Source organism: Netta rufina (assembly GCF_964035555.1).
Source record: "Netta rufina genome assembly, chromosome: 7".
Lineage (NCBI taxonomy): Eukaryota > Metazoa > Chordata > Aves > Anseriformes > Anatidae > Netta > Netta rufina.
The window spans coordinates 5,707,224-5,729,692 of NC_140130.1; the positions used below are offsets into that span (position 1 = coordinate 5,707,224).

At 45.3% G+C, this 22,469-nt stretch overlaps 1 protein-coding gene across 3 annotated transcripts in view; it reads right to left on the reverse strand.

Annotated features, from left to right (window-relative positions):
* The window catches only part of MICU1 (mitochondrial calcium uptake 1), an 87,823-nt gene that overhangs the window by 23,012 nt on the left and 42,342 nt on the right, over nt 1-22,469 (reverse strand). For all 3 annotated transcript variants that reach the window (XM_084290260.1, XM_084290261.1, XM_084290262.1), the window contains exons 8-9: nt 11,986-12,100; nt 1,554-1,636 (exon numbers count right to left, since the gene is read on the reverse strand). In XM_084290260.1, the coding sequence (XP_084146386.1) occupies nt 1,554-1,636; nt 11,986-12,100 (198 nt within the window). The remainder of the gene's footprint in view (nt 1-1,553; nt 1,637-11,985; nt 12,101-22,469) is intronic.

The following is a 22,469-nucleotide window of genomic DNA, read 5'->3' on the forward strand; positions in this document are numbered from 1 at the left end:
TTTCCCATTTTCCTTCAACGCATTTATCTACACAACTGATTTCTCTTTAGGCCATTAACAACTACTGTAAAACACATCTTGAACAGTTAAATACGAGATGCCTGTGGTGCAGTACTATATCCATGTACTCGGCAAATATAGAAGAACAGTATTTTTGACTACAGGAACTTGGTTTCCTGTTTTCCAAGCTAAATCTGTGTTTAGAGAGGCAGCGCTAAGCAGCACCATGCCCTGGGCATGGCTGGGCATTCGAATCTGCACTCAGTGGAAAAAAGAACCAGCTCCTAGATTTACAACACGAGTGATTGCTTCAAGGTATACCACACTGGAGATAAGCACACTCCAGTGTTATCACTGTCTGAAGTTTGTATCTAAGGACATGCAGTTAATCAGCTCCGTTACACAGCTCCAGAGCAAACTAAGAGCACCAAACCCAAAATAATTTAGGGAGGATGACAGCAGAAGATTGGAAGCGGCGGTGGTAAATTTCCCAGAGCTGCTTTGCCACTAGTTCTTTCCATTTAGAGCAAATGCCCCACGCGTGACCTCTTACAGACTCTCCTGAAGTTAAGCAGTCATTCAATCAGCCTGAGTAAGAATTCGTAACTCATCGTTCAGGGCTGCTTTGTTCTCAGATACCACCAAACAGCTTTCTGCTGTCTCCAAACTGCAACACACACGTCCTCCAGCATAAAAAAGCAAGGGAAGTTTATTTTTTCTGACCATGGAGTCTTCTTTTCCTTTGCCCTGAAGCAACAGCTTCCACTCACCCATTTAACACACAGCTCCACGATACGTGGGGTCAGAAAAGCATCAGGGACCCCATGAATATTTGGTAGATCAGGAGATAACAGAGGTGGCGACTCATTATTAGAAGTACTGGTGATGGGAAAGCTGAGTTGCATTACAGCTGGAGACACCACTTTATTCCCCACTGACAGCTCAAGTCTTTGATAAATTCTCACCAGAGCAGTATCACAAATCACATCTTACGTGAGGGGCTCACTTGCATCAGACATGCAGATGAAGCTCCTTTAAAAAGTCAGCCTGCACGCTCTCTGCTAAGCAAACTGCACGAAGCAGGAGAAAACAACTCATGGGGACATCCTCTCAATAAATACATGTTTTTGGATCACATTAAAATAAATGGCTAAATTCTTCTTTGAAGCTGACCAGTCCTGGTTATCCTCTGAACACGAAAGTAATCAGTAAAATAAAAGCTATGGAAGAAATTAGGGTCAGAGCCCTTTGATACCAGTTGAGCAAAAAAATTCTTTGCCTACTTCAGAGGTGACTCCTTGTAAAGATACCTCTGGGAGAAAATCTCAGGAAACTGGAATTTGTACTTAAAGTTGTCCTGGCTGAATGAAAAAGTACGTTGTGAAATGACCAATAAAAAAAAAAAAAAAACAGAAACCAAGGCACAGCAGCAGAGCACAGGAGGAAAAGCCAGAAGCCAGCAGTAACCAGAAATATACAGCACACTCAGAGAAGTGCTGCAGAGACAACTAAGGTGTTGCAGCACAAAGTCATCACCCTGCCGTTCAACTCGCCTGCTCGAACTCTTCCATGTCCACTTCGCCGTCGCCGTTCAGGTCAAACATCTTGAAGGCGATTTCAAAATTCCTCTGGGGAGCTGCATTGAAAACACACAATAACAAAGACCAGTTAAAGAAAATAAAAGCACAGAAGGGGGCAGGGGTTACAAGTTCAGAACGACTGTATCCAAAAGCAATCTTCCACAAGTTCTACAAATGTCCTGGTGCTGCTTTTACCAAAGGTCTAGACGAGGACGTTGAGGGGGAAGGAGATGTTTCTTGAACAAATTTTATTCCATTTACAGATGGAAAAAGCAAGAAAGCAAGACAGCACCTCATATTTCTAATGAGAAATCAACAGAAAGTGACTCCAGAGTGAGAGTTGAAGCCTTCTGGATGTGGTGTAATACAAATTTGGCCAGCTGATGTCCCTCTGGTGCCTGCAGAGCGCTCTCTGTGCTTTGTGAAGCAGCCGGTGGCGAGGAGCAGCCCTGGACTTTGGGTACTTCTTTCCGATTCAGCTCTTGTCACTGCAAATTTAAACTAATCATTGCCAACCCTGTCTCAGTCCAGTTATAAAACAGAGACAACGCACAAGCCGGAGATCACCAGCTGAAACCCAAACAAGACAGCACAGGGCCTTGTATTTCATGACATTTAGCCTACGCTGTTCTGGTTTGTTTAGGCAGAGCCGTGCAGATGCATCACGCAGACAAGTTTGCTTCAGAGCCACCCACTGCAGCAACACCGCGCTCCTTGCCGTGCATCCCAAGGACCAGCAGTGCATTTCCATTTCAGGCTCTGTAAGTTGTCAACATTTCAAGCCACACCACAGTGCCACAGTGTTTTTTTTCTCCCCCAAATTCAGCTAGTACAAGAGAATTTATTTAGCTCTGCTACTCTGAAATACGTGCCACCTACGTGATTTATGGTGCTTGCTGGGGTTTCCAGGGAATCTTCCAGGCTGTAAGGAGTGCTCAGGTTATCCAAAATGATCAGCTGAAACTCAGCCCTTCTTTGCTCTCAATCTGGTTCTTCCCCCCCTCAAAGAAAAAATCTGACAGCAGGGTGCAGAGAGGCTCATCCCCCATTAGCCTCATTGGTTTCCATCAACTTAAACTTCTCTTGAAATGCTAAGAAGTGAGAAGATTTTCTGCAGCCACCTTTGTGTTAGGACCTCTCTCAGACAGGGACGGGGGCAGAAAAGAAGAATCATTCAAAGAAATTAATAGGAAATTACTTGAACCGGCTTTTGTACCTAAGTTACAGCTTGAATTTAAGGCCAGAAGATTTTTATGTTGTTTTCCCCTTGGCATAATAAACTGGAACACTTTATGGCTAGAAGATTTAGCAAACACGTTAATGAGATTAGCTTTCCAATCACTTTGAACCTTACCAAGACGCATAACCCCATTAAACTCGACTGCAGGAATGACCTGTCACTCACCACTGGATCTATGCAGCACGTACAGCCCTGCAGTAATCAGCTCATGATCTCCGGTTTCCTCCTGTTACGTGCCATTGCTTGGGCTTCAAACTCCAAACATCAAAACATGAGATGTCTCCTACATCCACAGCCATCACCAGCAGCACGTCGCGTGTTATTTCCCCTTTCCTGCACTGTCCTGGAGTGATGCCTGATCTGTTCCACGTGCCAGGGGAGGGAGACCTCACGAACCTCTCATCCCTAACACAAGCCAACTTCACATTCTCTCCAAAAATGCTATCTAATGAAAGGATTCGCACAAATTCCCCATTTCCTCGAAGAGCGACAAGGTTAAGCACCTTCCACCCGCCCCTCTTAATGTTTAAATAATGCATCCAATTTCATTCCCTCTAATTGCAAGTACTGCATGAAAGCCTGTGGGCAATTTCTCCTCATTAGCCCCAAAATCTAGTGCTGCACTAGAAGTCATTTGCTCTGTAAGGAAATAGGGGAATACACAAACCTAATCCAGTTACGAGATGCTAGGAGAAGAGTATTTTGCAGGTCTCTCTTCCTCCCATCTCCTCTGCTGGGACACAACGTGTGTGCTGAGATTGCAAAACACGATGGCACGTCCCATTCAGGCAGACACGGGGTGAGCAGAGAAAAGTGTTCTTCACTTACCCCTCACAAAGGCCATTCCCTTCTTCTCCCTTCTCTAAAGGCATTTTCAGAGCATCGCAAAATTAAAACAGACAGTTCTGCACCAAAATCCTGCAGGTCATTATTTTCTAAGGACAGGAAAGTCTCCAAATTGGTAAATCTAATGACTTCATTCCTTGAACAAGCGAGACGGACCGTCTTGTCCTCTGATCCGTGCACCTCACACCAATTATTCGTAACAACTCTCCCACCCCACAGCTGTGAATCAGGGAAGGCAGAGGGCAGCGGCGACCATGAGCTCACCCGCCTGCGGCTCACGAAGACGCACGTCCCTGGTCTCTGGGCAGCCAAAATTTATTGGTCTCGAATGAGATGGTTTCCTGCCTCTCCTCTTGGGCAGGATAGCTCTGATCAAGATTTATTTATTGGGGAAGAGTTGTCCTGAGACGAGCTCACCCCAGCCCTTTCACACCGCGTCCCATCACTCGTGGTTACATCAGCCTCCGCGACTTGCACTTGGCTTCCTCTTAGAGCTTGCAGAAGCCTGCAGACCGTAAAACCAGCTGCTCTCCGTTTGCCTGGCTAACTTCAGCTTCTTTTATTCTGTCCCCCAGTGTTCTCTATTGCAGCATCTCTAAATTTCCCCAATGTCTCCTTAATTAGGATTGCTCAAAATGAACGCAGCGTTCCTCATGGAATAATCACCGAAAGCATTTAGAGGACTGTTTGCTTTTAATACAGCCTAATAGCTGTCTTTATAGGGAAAAAAGGATTTCTGGCTTGTCCCAGGTGCTACACTGAATTTCCAGCTCTTCATTTTGCAAAGAATCTCCTCACGAGCCTTTTTGACATTACTAAGAACCACGGGCTTTTATTACAACTGATTTCCCTTGGGCAGCTAGGCAGGGCAACTGCGTTTTCTTCTCCAGCTTCCTTTCTAGTCTTTACGTGTTCGGTAGGATACAACAGAGTACTACTTGCTCACATGAACATTTTAACATTTATAACTGGCTCACCATTTAAAACCGTCTGGAATTGTTTGTTCAAATAAAGCATTTTGAAGCAAAAACATGACGTGGAAACCAGAAGGCACACGCAGTAGCATCGAGGAGAAGACCAACACCTGCCCAGACCATCAGTATGAAGCCCCAAGAGACCTCTGAGCGATCAGATGGGTTGATTAAGCACCTGTAAACCGATTATGTCATTTTGGACTATTTTGAATTATTCAAGGGACCGATTTGCAGCACCCAATTGCTCTTTATTGCCACTTTCTGTCACCACAAGCAACACAGCCTGAAAGGCACTAAATGTTTGCTGATGAGAAATGCCAGCTTGCACTATTTTTGTACTTGCTGGATGTTCTTTTCCTCCTCTTTCACCAGAAAGCCATGCTCCATGCTTAGAGATGCCTCAAGTCCTTCCTCCTGACTGCTGCAGGAGCTCGGCAGCACACGGTTACAGCCCCCTGATCGTACAGCATCTGCCTCGGAGGTACCAAACGTCAGGCAATTATTTTGAGCACCCTTTTGTGCTCACAAGGTCAGCAAGCTGAAAGTTGATGCAGGTAAGATCAATCTCCATGCACTCGCAACTCCTTAGCAAACTGTAGTCATTTATACTCATTAATGTGAATTAATACATGCACACTGATGAGGAAACAAATGGAAAAACTCTGCTAGAAGCAGCAGCATTGTGGTTTTCTTTTAGATGACTCCCTACAAAGGCTTGATGAACAGAGAGCGTTGAGAAGAGAGAGATGCTTTTAAAGTGGATCCTCATCCAGCCATTATAATTATAAATTAATAAGCAGTTACAATCATAAATTAGTAACAAGTAGGACCACAGTTAAAGTTTTAGGAATGGTGATTTCTGCGTGAATGCTTTCCTGCAGGTACAAAATGGGTAGCGTTAAGGACTGGAGCATCCTCATCCCAACAGCCACCTGCAGCACTCCCCACCAAGGAGAACAAGCATTGCTTCCTTCAGCTGTATTTGAAAAAGTTATCTGTCAAGGCAGAAGGTTTTATCGGTGATGCTGCTTAGAGGAAGCAAAGCTCCTGGCTACTTCCATACTCTTCTGGAATATCTTGTCTTTTGGTGGGAACTTCAGTGCAAAGCAGCTCGGGACATCAGCATCCATCCTGAAGCCCAGCAACGCCACCAGCAACTCCAGCGTGAAAAGAAAGATCAAGATTCCAACTGGAGAACTCTTGAGGAAAAATCAATCATTAAAAGTTAAATATTCTTCTTCTCCTTCTATCCATATGTTAAAAAAAAAGTGTTTTTCTTCAGCTTCAGAGTACATCTAAGTCTATAATCAATCCAAAATTAACACGGTCCTCCTAAAGCAGAGGGAAATCATCTGCAGAGGTGGCTGCTCAAGCCTTGCAGCTATAATAAATTTTCAGGCCACATTAAAAAGATCTATTAATCAATTTTTTTTTCCCTCAAGTTACATGAATCAGCAGGGCCACTATTCTGTCTGACTCTGCACAGCAGTCTTTTAGCCAAGAAACTTTTCTGTAGGTGTTGGAATTGGAACGTTTTTTGTCTGAAGGAAAGAATCAGGGTCAGGGAAAAGCTCACCCTGACAAGACTGTAGCCAGCAGCAGCTAGTTCACAGCACAGGATTGCAGGGAAAAACTAGATGATACAGTTTCACATAATGATCTCCAAATGGTGTAATATTTTTTGAGAATGGGGCAGCAGCCTTATGGGGAAGCAACTATCCATAAAATATAGGTGTCTGAGTCCCTGCTGCAATAAATACGGAGAAAGAACAGAATGTCCTCATATTCCAGATATTTTCCTCTTGAATTACTCCCCTACTTCTGAAAAGGAACTCGAGTCCCACCAACCCAATTATTTTATTTATTTTGTATGTTAATACAGCAGTGGAAATGCCATACAGAACTGAAGTAATCATCCCACAGCCTGGAGACCCAGCTACAGTAACCTGCCATTAGACCTGCTACTCTAACAAGGGAAGGGTTACTTCTTATCCAAAGGAAGAACCTCAGTTACCTCTGACAGAAATAACTAAAATACATCAGTGTTTATCCTAGTACACAAACTAGACTAAAACACAGATTTAAGCTTTAAAGCGGACTTGAAACCCCAACAAGAGCTGAGTGCCTGGCTGCATTGCCATGCCTGGCTTGCTCTAAATCCGAGCTGGACGCAGGTACATGGATTCAACCCTCCTCGAGCACTGAGCCCCAAAGCCATTCAGCTGCATACAGCCACCCTGCCACCTTCCCTGTGCTGACACCAAGTTCCTTCAGTGCAGGGCTCATGGGATGAGGAGCCCACAAGAGGAAGGGGTTAGGTATTTAGAAGTGTACCTCTCAGCTATACTAAGCTGTAGTTTTGTAAGTTTTGTACTGAAATGCATGGATCAGCCAAAAGAAACAGCCAGAAGACCCACCAGAAGCACAAGCACCTGCTATGATCCATCCTTTTGGAAAGTAACTGAAGCTCGTGCTGCCTCCAGATACAGAAACTGCCTCCAGGCTTGCAGCGTGCTCTCCCTTGGAGCCATGTCCCAGCTGACCCCATTTTTAATATTCCATTAAAGGAAACTAAATATATTGCCACTTCACTTTTTTACTGATTAGCTTATGAACCAAGGAGCCTACTGCAACATAAAATTTTGCATTTCAGCTCTAACGTCAACGACAGATGTGCACCTCAGTCTGAGATTTAAGAGAATCTGACAGCACCTAGGCTAGAGTACAGGGCTTACCTTTCAAGAGCTTTTCATCACTTACCACAGGGCTGACAAAACATGGCTGGAAATCAAGATTCTCTTTAAATGCTCCTCTGTAATACGAATCTGGAAACCAGCTGTGGAAATCACAGCTCCACACAAGGGCCGTTCGAAGCCACGCTCTCCAGGGAGCCCCCGGGGGAAGAGGACATCCCAAACCTCCGCGGGTTCTGAGATACTGCCACAGGCAACAGAAAATTGCTCTATTTCCTGATCCATAGAAAAAAATCAAGATATCTTCTGTTCAATCTTGTCCAAGACCATCCCAGTTCCTTCCCCTGCACTAATTACCTCCCAAAATGCCGGCTGAGACCTCATTAAAGACTCAGTCGCACGGTAAACCATTAACAGGTGTTACAATCATATTTTGCTGTCCAGTTTTAAGACAAGTTTTTCAAAGCAGAGAGGTCAAGCTCTGCTTGGGAAGACGCTGGGCTGCCAGCTGGGAGAAATCTGCCCTGGTTCTGCTCTGCTGTTCTTCAGCACAGCTACCAGCCCCTGCCAGAACTGGAATGCTGCACCAGAGAGCCCTTGGTCTGACACGGAGCAGCCAGATTTGTGTTCCTAACAAACACCCTTGGGCCATCCCTTGGGAGAGGGGCTCTGTGCTGCTCAGATATGACTTACAGACCCCACACAGCAGGAGTGTTCTCCTCCTCCGCAGCTCTCCCAGGGAAGGGGGGATGCTCCCTGCACCATGCCTGAATTTGAAGTAACAGCACTACCTGTGTTTGAGACAGTGGTGCACCGCAGTGACCCCTTGTGCTGCAAACCTGCGTGCTGTCTCAGTGAGATGTCCAGATCAGCCCGGACAGACCCCCGGGCACCTCAGTCGTTATTCTGGTACAAAACCAGCACAGCCTGAGGCTGCGGTATTGAAGCCATCCCTGCACCACGCACCGTGGATGAGACACACCTGCATATATGTGTATAAGGAGATCGAAGGGCTTGAAAGTTGGTGCTGCTCTGCAGGATTAAAATATCATCAGTAGAGATCACAGGTCTCACTTTTGAGCAGAGACCCAGAGAATGCTCACAATGCAGTCCAGAAATCACTTCCAGAGCAAAATGGCTTGCCATTTATTTTTTAAATGGGAAAAAACAAAGAGAAGTCAATCTGTCCCACATGAGAGGCTCCTCATAGGCCATTACTTGCAGTGGTGCTGGGAATTTGGGTCACAGCCAGGGACACAGAGCAGGGAAATCAGAAATGCCACTGGCTGGCGCGCCGTGCTCTGGAAAGAGCCTGCAGGGCACAGGGAAGGAGCTGTGGGGCAGCTCCAAGAGTGCTGGCAAAAGAGTAATTCCTCTGGCGTGAGCCCACGTTATTTAAACCTCCTTCCGCGCGGAGTAAATCCAGACACAGTGACAGTCCAATTACAGAAACAAGACCAACCTATTCTTCTAATGCCCAGCTCCTTTCAGTGCCCGTTAATCAAGCAGGCATTAGCACGCCTGCACAACGGGCCGCGCTCGCTCTGCAATTGCGGTCGCTGGTGATGGAAGAGCTCCCTCCCCTTCCTCCAGCTGTCCTTCAAGCCCAAAAGCAAAAACCTCTTTGGTTTTCCTATGGTTTCCCTTGCTTTCCTCTAGCACTTGAAGGAACGAGGTGAAACTCATCCGCATTTTGCTCATCTGCCTACTTCTGCCCCAAATCACGAGGAGCAGCGGAAGCAACAGAAGCCCTGTGGCCTCCCCAAGGCCTTTCAAGCTCTAATTGCCTTTAACGGAAGGCTGTCCTTCTGAATGGTATTTTTATTAGCTTTTTAAAAATACATTGTCACAGAAGCACAGCAACTGATGAGAACAGACAGTGCTGGAGTGAGAAATGACTGCTAAATAGGACGAGGTGACAGACTTCATCTTCTGTGCAACACGCAAACAGACCTCGGCAAGCAACGTGCAGGAGAAGTCTTCAGCCCTCACATGCCTTCCTTCCCTGATAGCTGGCACTCAAGCCTACATTTCACAGAAAATAACCCAAATGAGCTTCAACTGCAGCTACAAAGATAACGGAAATAAATTTAAACGCTCTGGGAAAGCTCTATCAAAGCCTGGCAGCACTTTTGGTAAGGACAAGGAGATGGGGATGGGGAGCGCAGGATGGACACGAGCCATCTCGGTGCTCACTTGGCATCACCTCCCTGAGGAGCATAACGAGACGCAGCCCTTTCCTTCCTTGGGTGTTGTGTTTTCAAAGGGGATCATCACTGATCAGTTCTGAGCTCAATAAACCAGGCCAGACCACAACTGATGTCTCCCCATCGCTTCTGAGCATGGCAGAAGAGCACCTCTCCCTCCCACCGCACAGACCCAAGCTCATGCTCCCTTTCTGATGACCTTACTGCTCAGTAAGCCCTCTTCCCTTTTCAATATTTTGGGACTTTTAACTGTTTCATGTAATCTACAGCCCTCTCTTGTCCAGACACATTCTCAGTGCTCTTTAGGTAACTCAAACATTAAGAAAAATGATCTCGACCTGTCAGGTTTAAGACACACTCTTCTTCATTCTATTTCATTTATTTCCTGGAAGAATAACCAAGACCTACTGGATTCCTGCAAGGCAATCATTACTCCAGGCTAATGAAACAGGCAGGGTGGCACAACAGTGAGCTTCCTACCTTTACATCAGGGCCAGGTTTTGTTTATTTTAAAAAAGCCAGTGCTTTAAAAATGAAAGTGAGAGTCTTACTTGGGGGAACTGAGTGTGAACAGTAACTCCAGAGACATCCAGCATGATCCAGCATGGCTCTCAAAGGACAAACAACCCCAAATACCTAAAAGGCAATCCTGGAACATTCTTATTTTCCCCAGTCTTGAAATCTCCTACCTTGCCCACCCTACACGTCACTCTTCAAAGCACAAACTCACCAATTCTGCCTCCTCTCATTAGTCTGACTCCCCACTAATTGTGGCCATGCTTAAAAACCTGAGAATAAATGAAAATACATCCTGCCTGCCAAACACTCCAGTATAAGGTTGGCTGCTACTCTAATGCAGGCTGGTAGTTTGTTTTATTCTTACAAAGACGTTAAACCAAAGCAAGAAGGAGTTATCTATTTTTATTGTCTGCGGCAGCACATGCAGTTCATTTTGCATCGTGCATACTTGATTAGCAGCTTGTTTGCAACAACTGGTACAGCCATAAAAAGCCAAGGGCATCGATGTTTTCTAAGCCACATTCAGTAATGTGATATGAAAGATTTGAGGCTGTCTGCAGAGACTCAGATTAAAAGCCCTTGCTATAAACGTGAAGATACCTTAGATAATTCTGGCACAGTCCAGACTAAGAGAAGAACAGAATGGCAAAAATCCTGAGCCAGTTCTGAGAGTCAGAAGGCAAAAAAAATAAATAAAAAAAATCCTTGGCTCCAACGAGTGTTATCTATCCGTGTTTGTTTTTGCGACATGAAGGTCACATACAAGCCTTCCCTCGCCAGGTCAGTTTGACAACAAACAAGACCTTGAAGCTGGCTTCTCCCCTGTAACAGAGCCTCCAGAGCAACGTGTTCAGTAAAGAGCTGCCTCTTTCATGTGTCCGTGTCACAGCAGGCAGGAACACAGGGGAAAAAAACAAAACAAACCACCATAAAACACCCGCTGTTTCTACAAAACATCAAGAACTATCCCCCTTGACCCCCCTGAACAGCACAAAGGCAGTAGTGGGGACTTAGAGTAAAATGTCAAGAGCTTGGATTTGGTTTTTAATCAGTCCATCATACACAATTAGAGGGCCAAACTTTTCTCGTATAGAATTTATATATATATATATATATATATATATATTTTAAGTCTGAAAATAAACTGCTTTGGTTTATTTGAAAAGTGGCAAGTTTCCTTCTAGCAGGACTGGAAAAGAACAGATTTGTAGACTTTCCTGTTGATGATACAGCATCGTCTGAGGGAATCTACCAGGATGGCTGTTTGCCTTCCCCCTGAAGAAAGGCCAGAAATGCCTCTCCACATTACTGAGGGCTTCAGTTTCACCGTTTCTTGCCAACAAAGTAAACTGAAGTCCCAGCACTTCCAGAGAAGAGACTTTGCTGGGACAGATTAGCAGATCACCGAAATATCACAAACGCAAGTCAAACGCAGCCATGTGAAGACAGAAGGCATCTGATGAGCCTTGTGGAAATGTAAACTGCTTAACTTCTCTCCTCATTGGATTACATCAAGCATGAGTGTAAGCTTACCAAATGCAGCTGGAGAAGAGCTTGCACAGCTTTGCAACAAGCAGTGAAGAGCTGGAAGGCAATATTCACTCAAACACGAGAACATCACATAGTTAACCAAAGAACATCTCTCTATTTACAGTTTTGAACAGCAGGTTCAATGATTCATTCAAAAAAGCCACGTTTTTTAAAAAGAAATACTTCTTTGGAAATCACAGATAAGCTTATCTTTCCAAACTACTTGAAGCTAAGTCTAAAATAGATGAAGTAGCAATAGCAATTGTTTACTCAGCTCAAGTTTCAAACAGTCAACAATCCCTTCTAGGGAAAGGCACACAGAATACATCAGAAAGCTCATTGCTGGTAAACCTTCAAAACTAAAAAGCAGTGACTGCAGAAAGAAAAGCTACTTACTGGACAGGACTGTCGTGAGGAAAATGTAGTCAGAAAAAGAAATGAGTCCGCATTCTCCGAGTGCATAAAAGATGCTGTCTTCATCAGCAAACTTCTCTCGCTCCTGGGACAACTTCTGTTTATTTGTCCAAGCCGAACCCCAAAGGGAGAAAATAAAACAATCAATGAAACACAGAATCTGAAGGCTTTCTTCGTATCCTCACCACCAAGCCATTCCACATACACACACCCCTACTGTCACCATTGATATTCAGTGGACCTTTTCCAGCCTTCAAATCTGTCAGAAACAGCCTGCAAAGGTCAGTGCTTCCCTATCTCAAATCAGGGATGAGGAATTGCACAACAATTGGCTAAATTTAGCTGAAATACAGATAAACTAAGTCAATTTGGCTTAATGCTGTCTGGATCTGAAAGAATATAGAGCTATAAAAGTCATGTTTTTATAATATAGGAGCCAAAAAGGAAACTATTAGATTTCACTAATAGCATTTTAGCTTTAGTTGTACTTTTCAGGAGTAGCCAAGAAGGAATTATTTCACATGAGTATAAGGTATGATTAAAGTTACTGGATATATGTAGTGATGAGAAGGATCCAACTCAGGAGTGTGCTTTGCAAGCTCACCAAGGAGGACCAGGACCAAAACCATACCTAAACTTCCTCTCTTGCTCCCACTTCACTTCCAATGCCTTGAAGTTTAATAGAAAATATCGCATGTGTTTGATCACCTCACCTCCCTTGCTAAGCTAAAAGTCCAAGTCTCTTTGATCCGCTGAAGCTTCAAAGACTGAAAAGGATCCGTGAAACTGTTAGGAGCTGAATTCCACACTGGTGACCCATTTTAAGAACAAGACAGGAGGAGGCACACACACACACACGGAGGAAAACCAAATAAATATAAAGAACAGGCGTGGATGAGGTTATTTCATAGAAACTAGATCATGCAGGCACAGAAGCACGGTCAAAGCAGGCTGAATTTAGGAACGGCTTGAGGAAAAACCACCAACAAACAGCACCACACGAGGGTCCAGCTACACAACTGTCCCCCACCATTACCTCTGTCTAGCGGAGATCCCATCATATACAAGACAAAGGAAAGAAAACTGGTTAACCAACAGTAAAACAAGCAGGCAAAACACAACATCAAGTCGAACAGTTAGACTTGCCAAGAGCAGGAAGGTCCTGAAGCAACCAGGTGGTTGCTTTGACCAGAGGCTGCTAAGAAGCCTAGGGCCACGTCCCAGCAAGAGTTAGCACGGAGCCTCTCGGGGTGAGGCCCCCTGCCTGCAGCTGATGTCTCTCGTCCGGCTCAGTTTGGGAGAGCACTCACCATTTCGTGGGGCTGCAGATTGGGGAGGAGCTCAGCTAATAATTTAGATGAAAACTTAACCCGTATCTGGCTCGGAAACCGCAAGAAAAAGAAACAAAAATACAGTTTTTCAGGAAAAACGTTCAGCTCTATAGATGCTATACAACTCTTCACAGCACCTCTGCCTTTACCAGTGTCAGGAATTGAGTAAGAGGCGGATCACTAACAGCAGACAACACTAATGGCACTCATTTCATGCAAAACAACTGATTTATGCTTGCGGGATACCGGGCTGAAGTATCATTTACTAAAAGACTTTTGCCTCCCCTTCCCACCAAAGCTGATCCCAGGCAAAACTGCCTTCAGGCTGGCACATAGCTCAGGACAAGGCAGCACCAGCTGGCTTTCCTTAGAGCTAAGGGAAGGATGTGTGGGGAGAGCAGCTTTCTGCTAGTGCGTGATTTACCGCCTCTGATCACCTTCAGCAGCATTTACCATCAACTAGCTGGTGGCATCCTCCTGCTTCATCCACTTTAGGAGCCCGTGAAGATGCTGCAGAGGTTGGTTTATTAATTTTCACGGGTCTTGTTTCTGCACTTAAAATTCACACCCAGCAAGCAGCTCCCAACAGCCTCCAGAAGCCTAAAACCCACATCCAGAGACTAACAATAAAATGGATATTAAATTAGCTGCTCTCTGAAATACACAGGTTTAGACAGATGGGAGAGAGAAGCATTTCTTCGTTTGCGTTTCACTTTGGGCAAAGCAAAACAAATTTCAAGCCCTTACTTGCCAGGAACCCGGGGAGGGCGAGTGCCACCGCGGTGCTCAGCCTGCCTGCAGCAAGCAAGAATTTCTCCGCCTGAACTTCACGGGGTAAATAAAGTGCACCCGAGCTGCTGCAAAACAACTGACCCAATCAATAAGGTTTCCAGGCTCCCAGTGCTGGGAGGACAAAAGTTTTTTAAAAAAACGTACAGCTCCCCCATTTATTTCTTCCTGGCCCACTGGGATGCTGCTTGGGGTGGGGGGAAGCTATTCCCACTACAGCAAGGGCTGGCACCATCCTTTTTCCTCCCTACTTTTTAGACCATATTCTCCTGAATTGTCTTAAAATCCCTACAGAAAAAGCATTTAAAAACCATCCTTCACTCACTGACAGGTGGATTTGGGACGAGCTGTTATCCCCTGTCATCAGCTCACACAGCCCAGTCGCTCCTCTGAGCAGGAGTTCAGCACAGAATTACAACGAGGGTTTGGATGCCCCAGCCTGGCTCACAGTTTAACACTAGCTGGGAATAGAAGATGAACTGTGATGGGCATTTGGGGAGATTTGTAGGGAAGATACGGAGCAGTACGCACAGCCAGGCTGCTATCAGGCCATAGCCCTGCTGCCACCACAGCGCTGAACACCAGCCCTTCGCCAAAAGGGTCATGAGTGGCAGCAGGAAACTGGAAAAAAAGCTTCCCATCTTCTGGAGACGAGTTACCTTCATGAATTACGTGTTCAGTTATCCATCTCAGCTTTCACATTTCTTGCCCTTTTCTGTCTGATCTGTATCTAATCTTCAAAGCGCTCAGTGACAAGTCAAACATCTTCAATTTAAGTTTTTTTTTTTTTTTTTTTTCTCCCTGTTAAACCCATTCCCAGAACCAGCACATTGATTAAAATCATTCAGCAGTGCCCAAAACACGCCCGCAACTCAGCATCCACAGGTGAGCAAGGCCCAGGAAGGGTCAACAGTTATGATGTCTTATTTAACCAGGCAGTAAATTTGTATTAAACAAGCACACAAGCAAGCATCCAGATTAACAGGTACAAAAAAAGGAGATGAAAACCAAATATACCATTGATTTCAGCACAAGCATGGCTCTAAGTTCAGTGAGAAGCTGCCAGTCTTGGTGGAACAAGTCATTATACTCAGGGAAATTATCTTACAATATCAACAAACACCAACAACAGGTTAAAAAAAAAAACGTAGCTGTTTTTTGAAATACAAAGCTTGGTTTTGCCCTTCCCAATCCAGACCCAAGCCCAGCAATCAGCAGGTCAAAGACAAGTGCCTCTAATGAAAAAACTGATATTTTGCCCCCAGTTTTTTAAGCCATGTGGGTTAAACATACATTTCAGTGGCACCCAGTAACAGCCAACAGCCTCCCCCAGATCCTTGTGCTGCAGAAAATGAAGTTGCAAGCCATATGCAGACAGTCCCCCAGACTTGTGTTTATGAACGGAGATCACAAGCAGGCAAAGCACCCAAAGATATAACACAAACTTCACATATTCTGCCCCAAAACCAATGAATTACTGGAGCATCCCTCAAGCCAAATACATGATACAGCTCCCAGGCACGGGCAAACATACACGAGCTGAACCAAAGCTTCCAGGTACAAACAATTTTTTGGGGAAAAAAAACACAAACATTTGTTCATTCCTTTGCTTGCTAACCATGACCTCTACTTTGGGTTAAAAAATGACTTTTCCAGGGCTGAATGAAGAGTGAAACGTGTTGGGGAGGGATGGAGCCCTGCGCCAATACTGCTGCACAGGGCGAGCACCGCAGACGTGCCATCACTTGGGATAAGCTGTGGTTAAAGCACCAAAGCACATGCCCAATCTGGTTAATGCTTAATTAAGCAAATCCAGAAAAAGATGTAGTTTTGCAAATTAACAGTTGCCTTCTCTGTAAAGGCAGAGATGGTCACCCAGTGCAGTGTCAGTGCTTGCTCTGCGCTCCTAACGTGCAGCTAGAAAAGCCCCATCAGCAAAACCCTCGCAGATCCATTTCCAAAGCTCCTTAACGAGCAACACTTGATTGGCCTCTTTGGGAAGAGCATATTCTTGGTGAGCCACTTAACGTTGACAGTTTGTGTTTCAATCTGGAGGAAAAAACCATGCACGTGGCACATTTATTCATGTAACGTGGCTGTGTTTCGCTACCACCTTTGTGCTCAGGCGCGCCAGAGCTTCGGGAATTTCTCGCCTTGTGTGAACACTTACCAGTGACTGATGCCTTCCCAAACAACAGGAAAAAAATCTAAGTGCATGCAAGATTTTGTAAATAAGTGAGGAATTTGGGGTGAGCCATAGCAATCTCCTATTCACAAGCGTCATCATACTGCGTTTGTTCCCTTTTTTAAAAACAAACCTGAAGGTTACCAGTACTGCCTGATATAAAACCAGGAATATTTGGAATGGTGAAGCCAGCTTGCTGCAAAGCAGTTCTCTTTCAGTCCCAACTGACCACCCTCAATTATACAAGCTCTTTAAAGACATCTCCTCGTTCATTTCTTTTATGGGTAGCAATAGGCAGAGGAAAAGTCAAAACACAGCGCTCAGTGTGAAAAGAAATGGTCTTCTTTTTTTGTCACCCTGCAGTAGGGGTTGTATGATATCTGTAGGGTACGTTTGCTCAAAATTTCTTCACTTGTTCTGAGTTTGCTGGCTTTATAAGGTGAACATGACCTTCCCTATCATTGCAGTTTGGGGATACGCGTCTCTAAAAATGAAGTATCTCTACGAAGCAAGGGGAGCTGGTAATCTAAAGGCGTGTTTGCCTGAGATGGATTTTATAGAGAGCAACCCCCTGAGATCTCGCAAATCTCCTGCCTACTTTTATTTCCCCTATAAACACCGGCTGCGTTTTAAACTCACTGGTTAAATCCTCCAGCTTAACACAGCCAATACTGATGAGCTAGGGAATTTTCTGGGGGGGGAACACCAATTACTGCTTGTGCACAGAACACGGAGCAGTGCACGTGGTGATTACGCACTATTAGTGCATGGTGCTGGTGTACAGCCTGACACTCAGTGCTTAACACAGCAGACAGCTCCCCTACAAATAAATAACCCCAAAAAGGCCTTCAGAAGCAGACTAAAACATGGAGTTTTTCAGCCCAAATATTCAAAAGCCCCATGGGGAGAAACAGGCAGGGCAGGTCCCTCTGTGCTACGAAACAGGGACGAAAAGGGATTTGGGAGAGAATAAGGGGGTTTAGAATTGGCTTTAATTTCCTTTCTTTAGAGCTAACTTTATAATGGGGATGGGAAATGTCATTTTACACCCCTCCTGGGATTTTATATCACTTTTGTATTGCTGAAGAAATAAACATTTTCGAATTGAGGGTTGTGATGGAAGTCATTACAGCCCAGGAAACCAACCCAAGCCTCCTTTGGCAGTGGAGAAGCTTGCATTAGGAGCAGCTCGAGGTAATTTATTATGAAGTCTACATATTAACACAGGCAAATGCAAACAGAGTCTGCATGGCAAATGGAGGTGGGTGTTAGAGCACAGGAAGATGCTTATAATGTGCCTGCAGCTGATAAATACTGCAGCTCAGGACCTCTCACGAGTGCATTTTAATAAAGAGCTTTTAAAAACCGTCTCCTTCTGGGGTGATTTGTTTATCTGTATACACAGCGGGCCCCAAATTCACACCTGGACATAGATGAAGTTGTTCTGCATATATCTTTCCCTCCAAATTTGAATTTGGACACATACAGAATCAGAAATTAGGCAGCAATGATTCCTACGGGTGGTCTCCTGGGACTGGAAAGAGACATTTGCATCCGCTCCTTCCAGCAAGGCTGTGAATGTTCACCACCTTTCCAACCCAAGGGCACCTGAAACGCAAGGCCAGCATTCTGAACAACCAAGGAAAGAGACACAGACTTCCCAGACCCTTCACAGGCAGCAAAACCAGTCATGCACAGGAGGAACCCCTGCTGGGAAAGCAGAAGGGAATGCCTCTGAAAAGGGACAGTCTACACTGCTGCTCCCCTCCGCTGCGGTGCCGCAGTCCTCGGCAGAGTAACAAGGTGGGCTCCCTCAGGAATTAGGGTTGTGCATCCAGGACTCGCTTTCTGCTGCTCCAAACAAACCACTGGAGTCTTACGTAAGGTCATTTTTGGCCATAATGGCTGCTTAGGAACAGCTCCTTCAGAGTAATATTTGTTCTCTGTTGACCACACATTTGCAATTTATTCAGGTTGCCCAAAATCTCTCACAAATAGGAGCTTAAAGGAGGTCTCATCTGCAAGCTTGGATTGTTTTTCACACAGGGGAAAAGAAAAAAAATCCTCAGTGCTGAAGACAAACTTCTGCAGCCCATAGATTTTCTACCAAAACCCACAGGAGATGAAGCTCTCCTAATCCTGCCGCTCGCATGACGGCGGCACAGCTAACCCAGCCCTCCTGGCCTCCTCACTGCGCTAATTAGGAGCGAGAAGATCTCTCCAGGAACAACAGGCTGTGCTGCTTTCCTACAGCTGGCTCAGCCCTCGCCTCGATTCTGCCCAAAATGGAGCTGTATTTTCAAAGTTCTTCTCTCTAAGTCAAATAACCCAAGCCGAGGAGGAGCAGCACTCGGGTTGCTTGCACAATAGCAGCTTCCCCACACTGCTGCAGCCCAGGACTGTTTTTATTACACCATCACACTCTTTTTTTCCCCCGTTAAGTACAAAGGGCAGGTGATGCTTGGGAAATGAAGCTGTGCTCCAGCCCAGACACAAGGTGCCTGTAGGACCACAGCAGCATTTGCCATGGAAATTTGGTGGGCGAGGATTAAAATGAGGTCTCTGGTGTCCCAAACCATGCTTCTGAAATGAGCTGACCTCCGACACCCTTGAATGTAAATGTCTGTTCAGGTCCCCAGATGGAATATCAGGATGCATCTCAGGCTGCAGTACACTCAGAAATGTCCTTTGCCATGAAAAAATCCAGTGTGAAAGCACGTGGGGAAACAGTTCTGCACAGAATGCTTTTACTTTGCCCTCTGATGCTGTGAAATCAATGAAAGCCAGAGGGAAAGTCAGCAAAAACTACATATTCAGGGTACACTTCCCTCTTTACTTACTAACACTAAAAGATCTTCTCTCTGCTTCCTAGCTCCTCTTCCCAGAAGCCTTTTTATGAACTCTAGCATCTAAATATCTTCCTGAGCAACTATTTCTGAATGCAGTTCACCCTACATAGTTCTGTACCTTTGAAAACCTCAGGCAAGTTCGCAAAAATCACCTTCATCTAACTCACACTTATTCAAGTACCTGACATCTCCCTCAAGCTTGTAAAAAGCTTTGGCCAGGGCAATGCCTCTCCTTTCCCACAAAACAAAAATAACTCCACGGCTTCAAGCAAAAAACATCTTTTTCCAACACAACCAGCCCTCTGCTGCTAATAAGACTGGAAACAAGTCAGAGGCCTCAAAAGGCAGGAAGGAAACAGGAGGACAGGGAGATACACCTTGGAGCACTGCTCGAAGATGCTTCCATTAGTACTAAAAGTTACCCTGAGGACTTCGTTCTGAGCAACCCAGGCTGGAGTATTGGACATAAATCCTTTTGGCCACGTATTGAGAATGCCTTCAGGATTATTTCATAAAGGAGCAGGGAAAAGGGGGCAGCATACACTGTCCCTTTTACATGAAAAGTGCGTATCATGAGGTCTGAAGCACAAAGTAATTAAAGCACATGCTGTCTGCTTTGTACCTGCCAGAAATCCTGGTGGAAGGGGAGAGGGTTAGAGAAGGGAAGAAAACGAGGGAACGCTTGGTTACACCAAAGCCATCATTAGAAATAAGACACAAGTATCACGGATTAGTATCTGGAAGAAACCCCGCTGGATACCTAGAAACCAGAATAAAAGAGCACAGACAGCAACCAGAGCACGTTAGTGGGATCTGCCCAACGAACCCTGTGAAAACGAGCAAGAGAATTAGTGGTACAAGGCAACAGCAAGTAGAGCTCCAGCCATACAAACAGGACACAACCGCTTGGTAGGAGGCGGGAGAGGATGAAGTGTTCTGTATGTGGAGGTAAAGCAACACACATGTCTACGGGGATGTTTGTGTGCCGTGCAATTACCCTGTGTTAAATGTAATTAAGTGTTCTCTTTGATTATTTTTTTTTTTTTCAAAAAACAAGAGATGAACCTGCAGGTTAGTATCCACACAGGTCCTGGTGAACTGCACACAGTAAGTGGCAGTGAGGATCAGAAAAGTAAATCAAAGCTGCCAAGCAAAGCAGTCGAGGGCCACATGTGGCTGGGAGAAGAAAGCTAACGAGCAAAGAAACCCACAAACATGGGCAGTGGTGTCAGCGAGGTGGAGGAGGAGCACATTAGTTCAAATCACAGGTCTGCTGCTATTTCACAAGATCAGCGTCTCTGCTTGCTTTTGCTAAGTGATGGGAAGGAGTCATCTTCCACCAGCTAGTCACAACACTTTGGGGCATGCTGGAGAACTTAGGTTCAGAAGAGTGAGGTTATTACCTGTATAACATGTCCCTGCTCGTTATGTAAGCACGACTGGCTCTAGGTAAGGCCAGAAGGTAAAGAAATGTAAAAGCAGGAAATCTGACATTAGGCACTGATGTTTTGCATGGACGACAGAGCAGGATAGGCGAACGCCTCGACGTATCTCCAAGGCATAAACCAGACAGAGTCCCTGGTGTGACCAGTTCCAGCTGCTTATTTCAATCACTCCTATGCATGAGAGTGGCAGGAGCTCGTACAGGTGAGTTTACACAACTCCTCGACTGCTTCATTGCATCTAAGGAAAAGTACTGAGGATCTCGCTCAGCTAATGAGCTCAGTAAGTCAACTGCACATGCACGTTACGCTGCATCCTTCTGAAGGGAGGTTTCAGAGGCACTTGAACACCACAGTAACTCAGAGCTCTCATCCAGCGTCAGGCTCCTGAATGAAAGCAGGACTTGGAGCTTGCCTCATGACAAGCCTGGGTCTACAGCAGCTCACGCCACTCTGCCGGCTCCCATGTCCCAGCCTGAGATCATACACAAAGCAAGGGAGCCCAGAAATTCTAGCTAATGAATAAAGGCCCCTTTTTATTCTATATTTTCAAAATTAGCAGCAAGATCTTTCAATCCACTAGAAAAACCTGTACTAAGGATAATCCATCTTCCTCCAGTCCTTTCTGGGGGGGTTCTTCCTGGCACCTGAGACGCTCTTTAAGTCACCTGGCATGAAATCTTCCTCTTGTATTAATTCCCAGCAGCCCTAAAAGGCTCACTTGCAGGGCAACTCCCCTTTCCCTGGACCCACACCTGCACTTACAGGGCCTTGGTTAAGCTAAACCTCATCCTAGCCCCTTACACAAGCCTGCCCACCTGCATAACAGACTGAGCTATGATCAGAGAGGCTCTTCATGGTCGAAGTGAGTTTCAGATGTTTCAGTGGTCCTTACCTCTTTCTCCTCTCCTTACACTTCAAGCTCAATGAGAACATCAAGGAAAATCAACATGGAAACAGGTGTACTTTAAACAAATAGCCAACATAAAGCACAACACAAACTTACAATGTAAGTGAGCAGCCAGAACATCCAGACATGCTTCAAAATTGACCACCTTCCCTTGTGTGAAGTGGTGAGGACTGCAATGGATGTCTGCAGGCTACTGGCAACCCTACCACCTCTGGTAGGGCCTGAATTCTTGATAACCAGGGAGGGAAAATTTCAGCAAGGATTAGGCACAGAAACTCAAGTATCTGCCCTTCCCTTCATTTTGTTATTGCTGTGTGGTACTCCAGGGCATCCCAAAACATCTAGGGATGTAAATCCAACTGCTGGCAGGAAATACTTAATTCATAAGCTTAATCAGAGGGCAGTGAAAGCCTTTATTACTTCCTGCAGCAGTGGTTGCATGCAGGCAAGCTGTTGCTGGTAACTCAGGGGGCTTTTGTTCATATTAAGCAGCAGCAAGACATTTTCCCAACAGGAGAACAAAAAGGGCAAGTCAAGTTTACTCAGTATTGAAACTAACAAGCCAGGCAGGTTTTTTTCTATGTTATGCCTCCACCACATCCATTTTCTGCCTCCACTCACCCCTTTAGCTCAGGCTGTGCTGCTGAAAGCTCCCTCCTGTGGCTCAGCAGGATGGGGACCACAGCAAGCAGAGGCTCCTCCGTCTGCACAGGTGACAGACAGGGCACGGCTTTGCTCTGAACAAGGTGGACGTGCAGCTCACTTTAGAGGACCACTGCTAACAGCATCTCTTCAGAAGATGAAGTTTGTTAATCATTAATGCATAAGCCAAGAGAACAGAGTAAACAGTGCATGAAAAAGGGCATTTTTTTTTTTTTTTTTTTAACAAAACCCATATTACAATGTGTGTAACACCAGCAAAGCTTATGCCACACGATGGGTGCTATGAGACTTACTTCC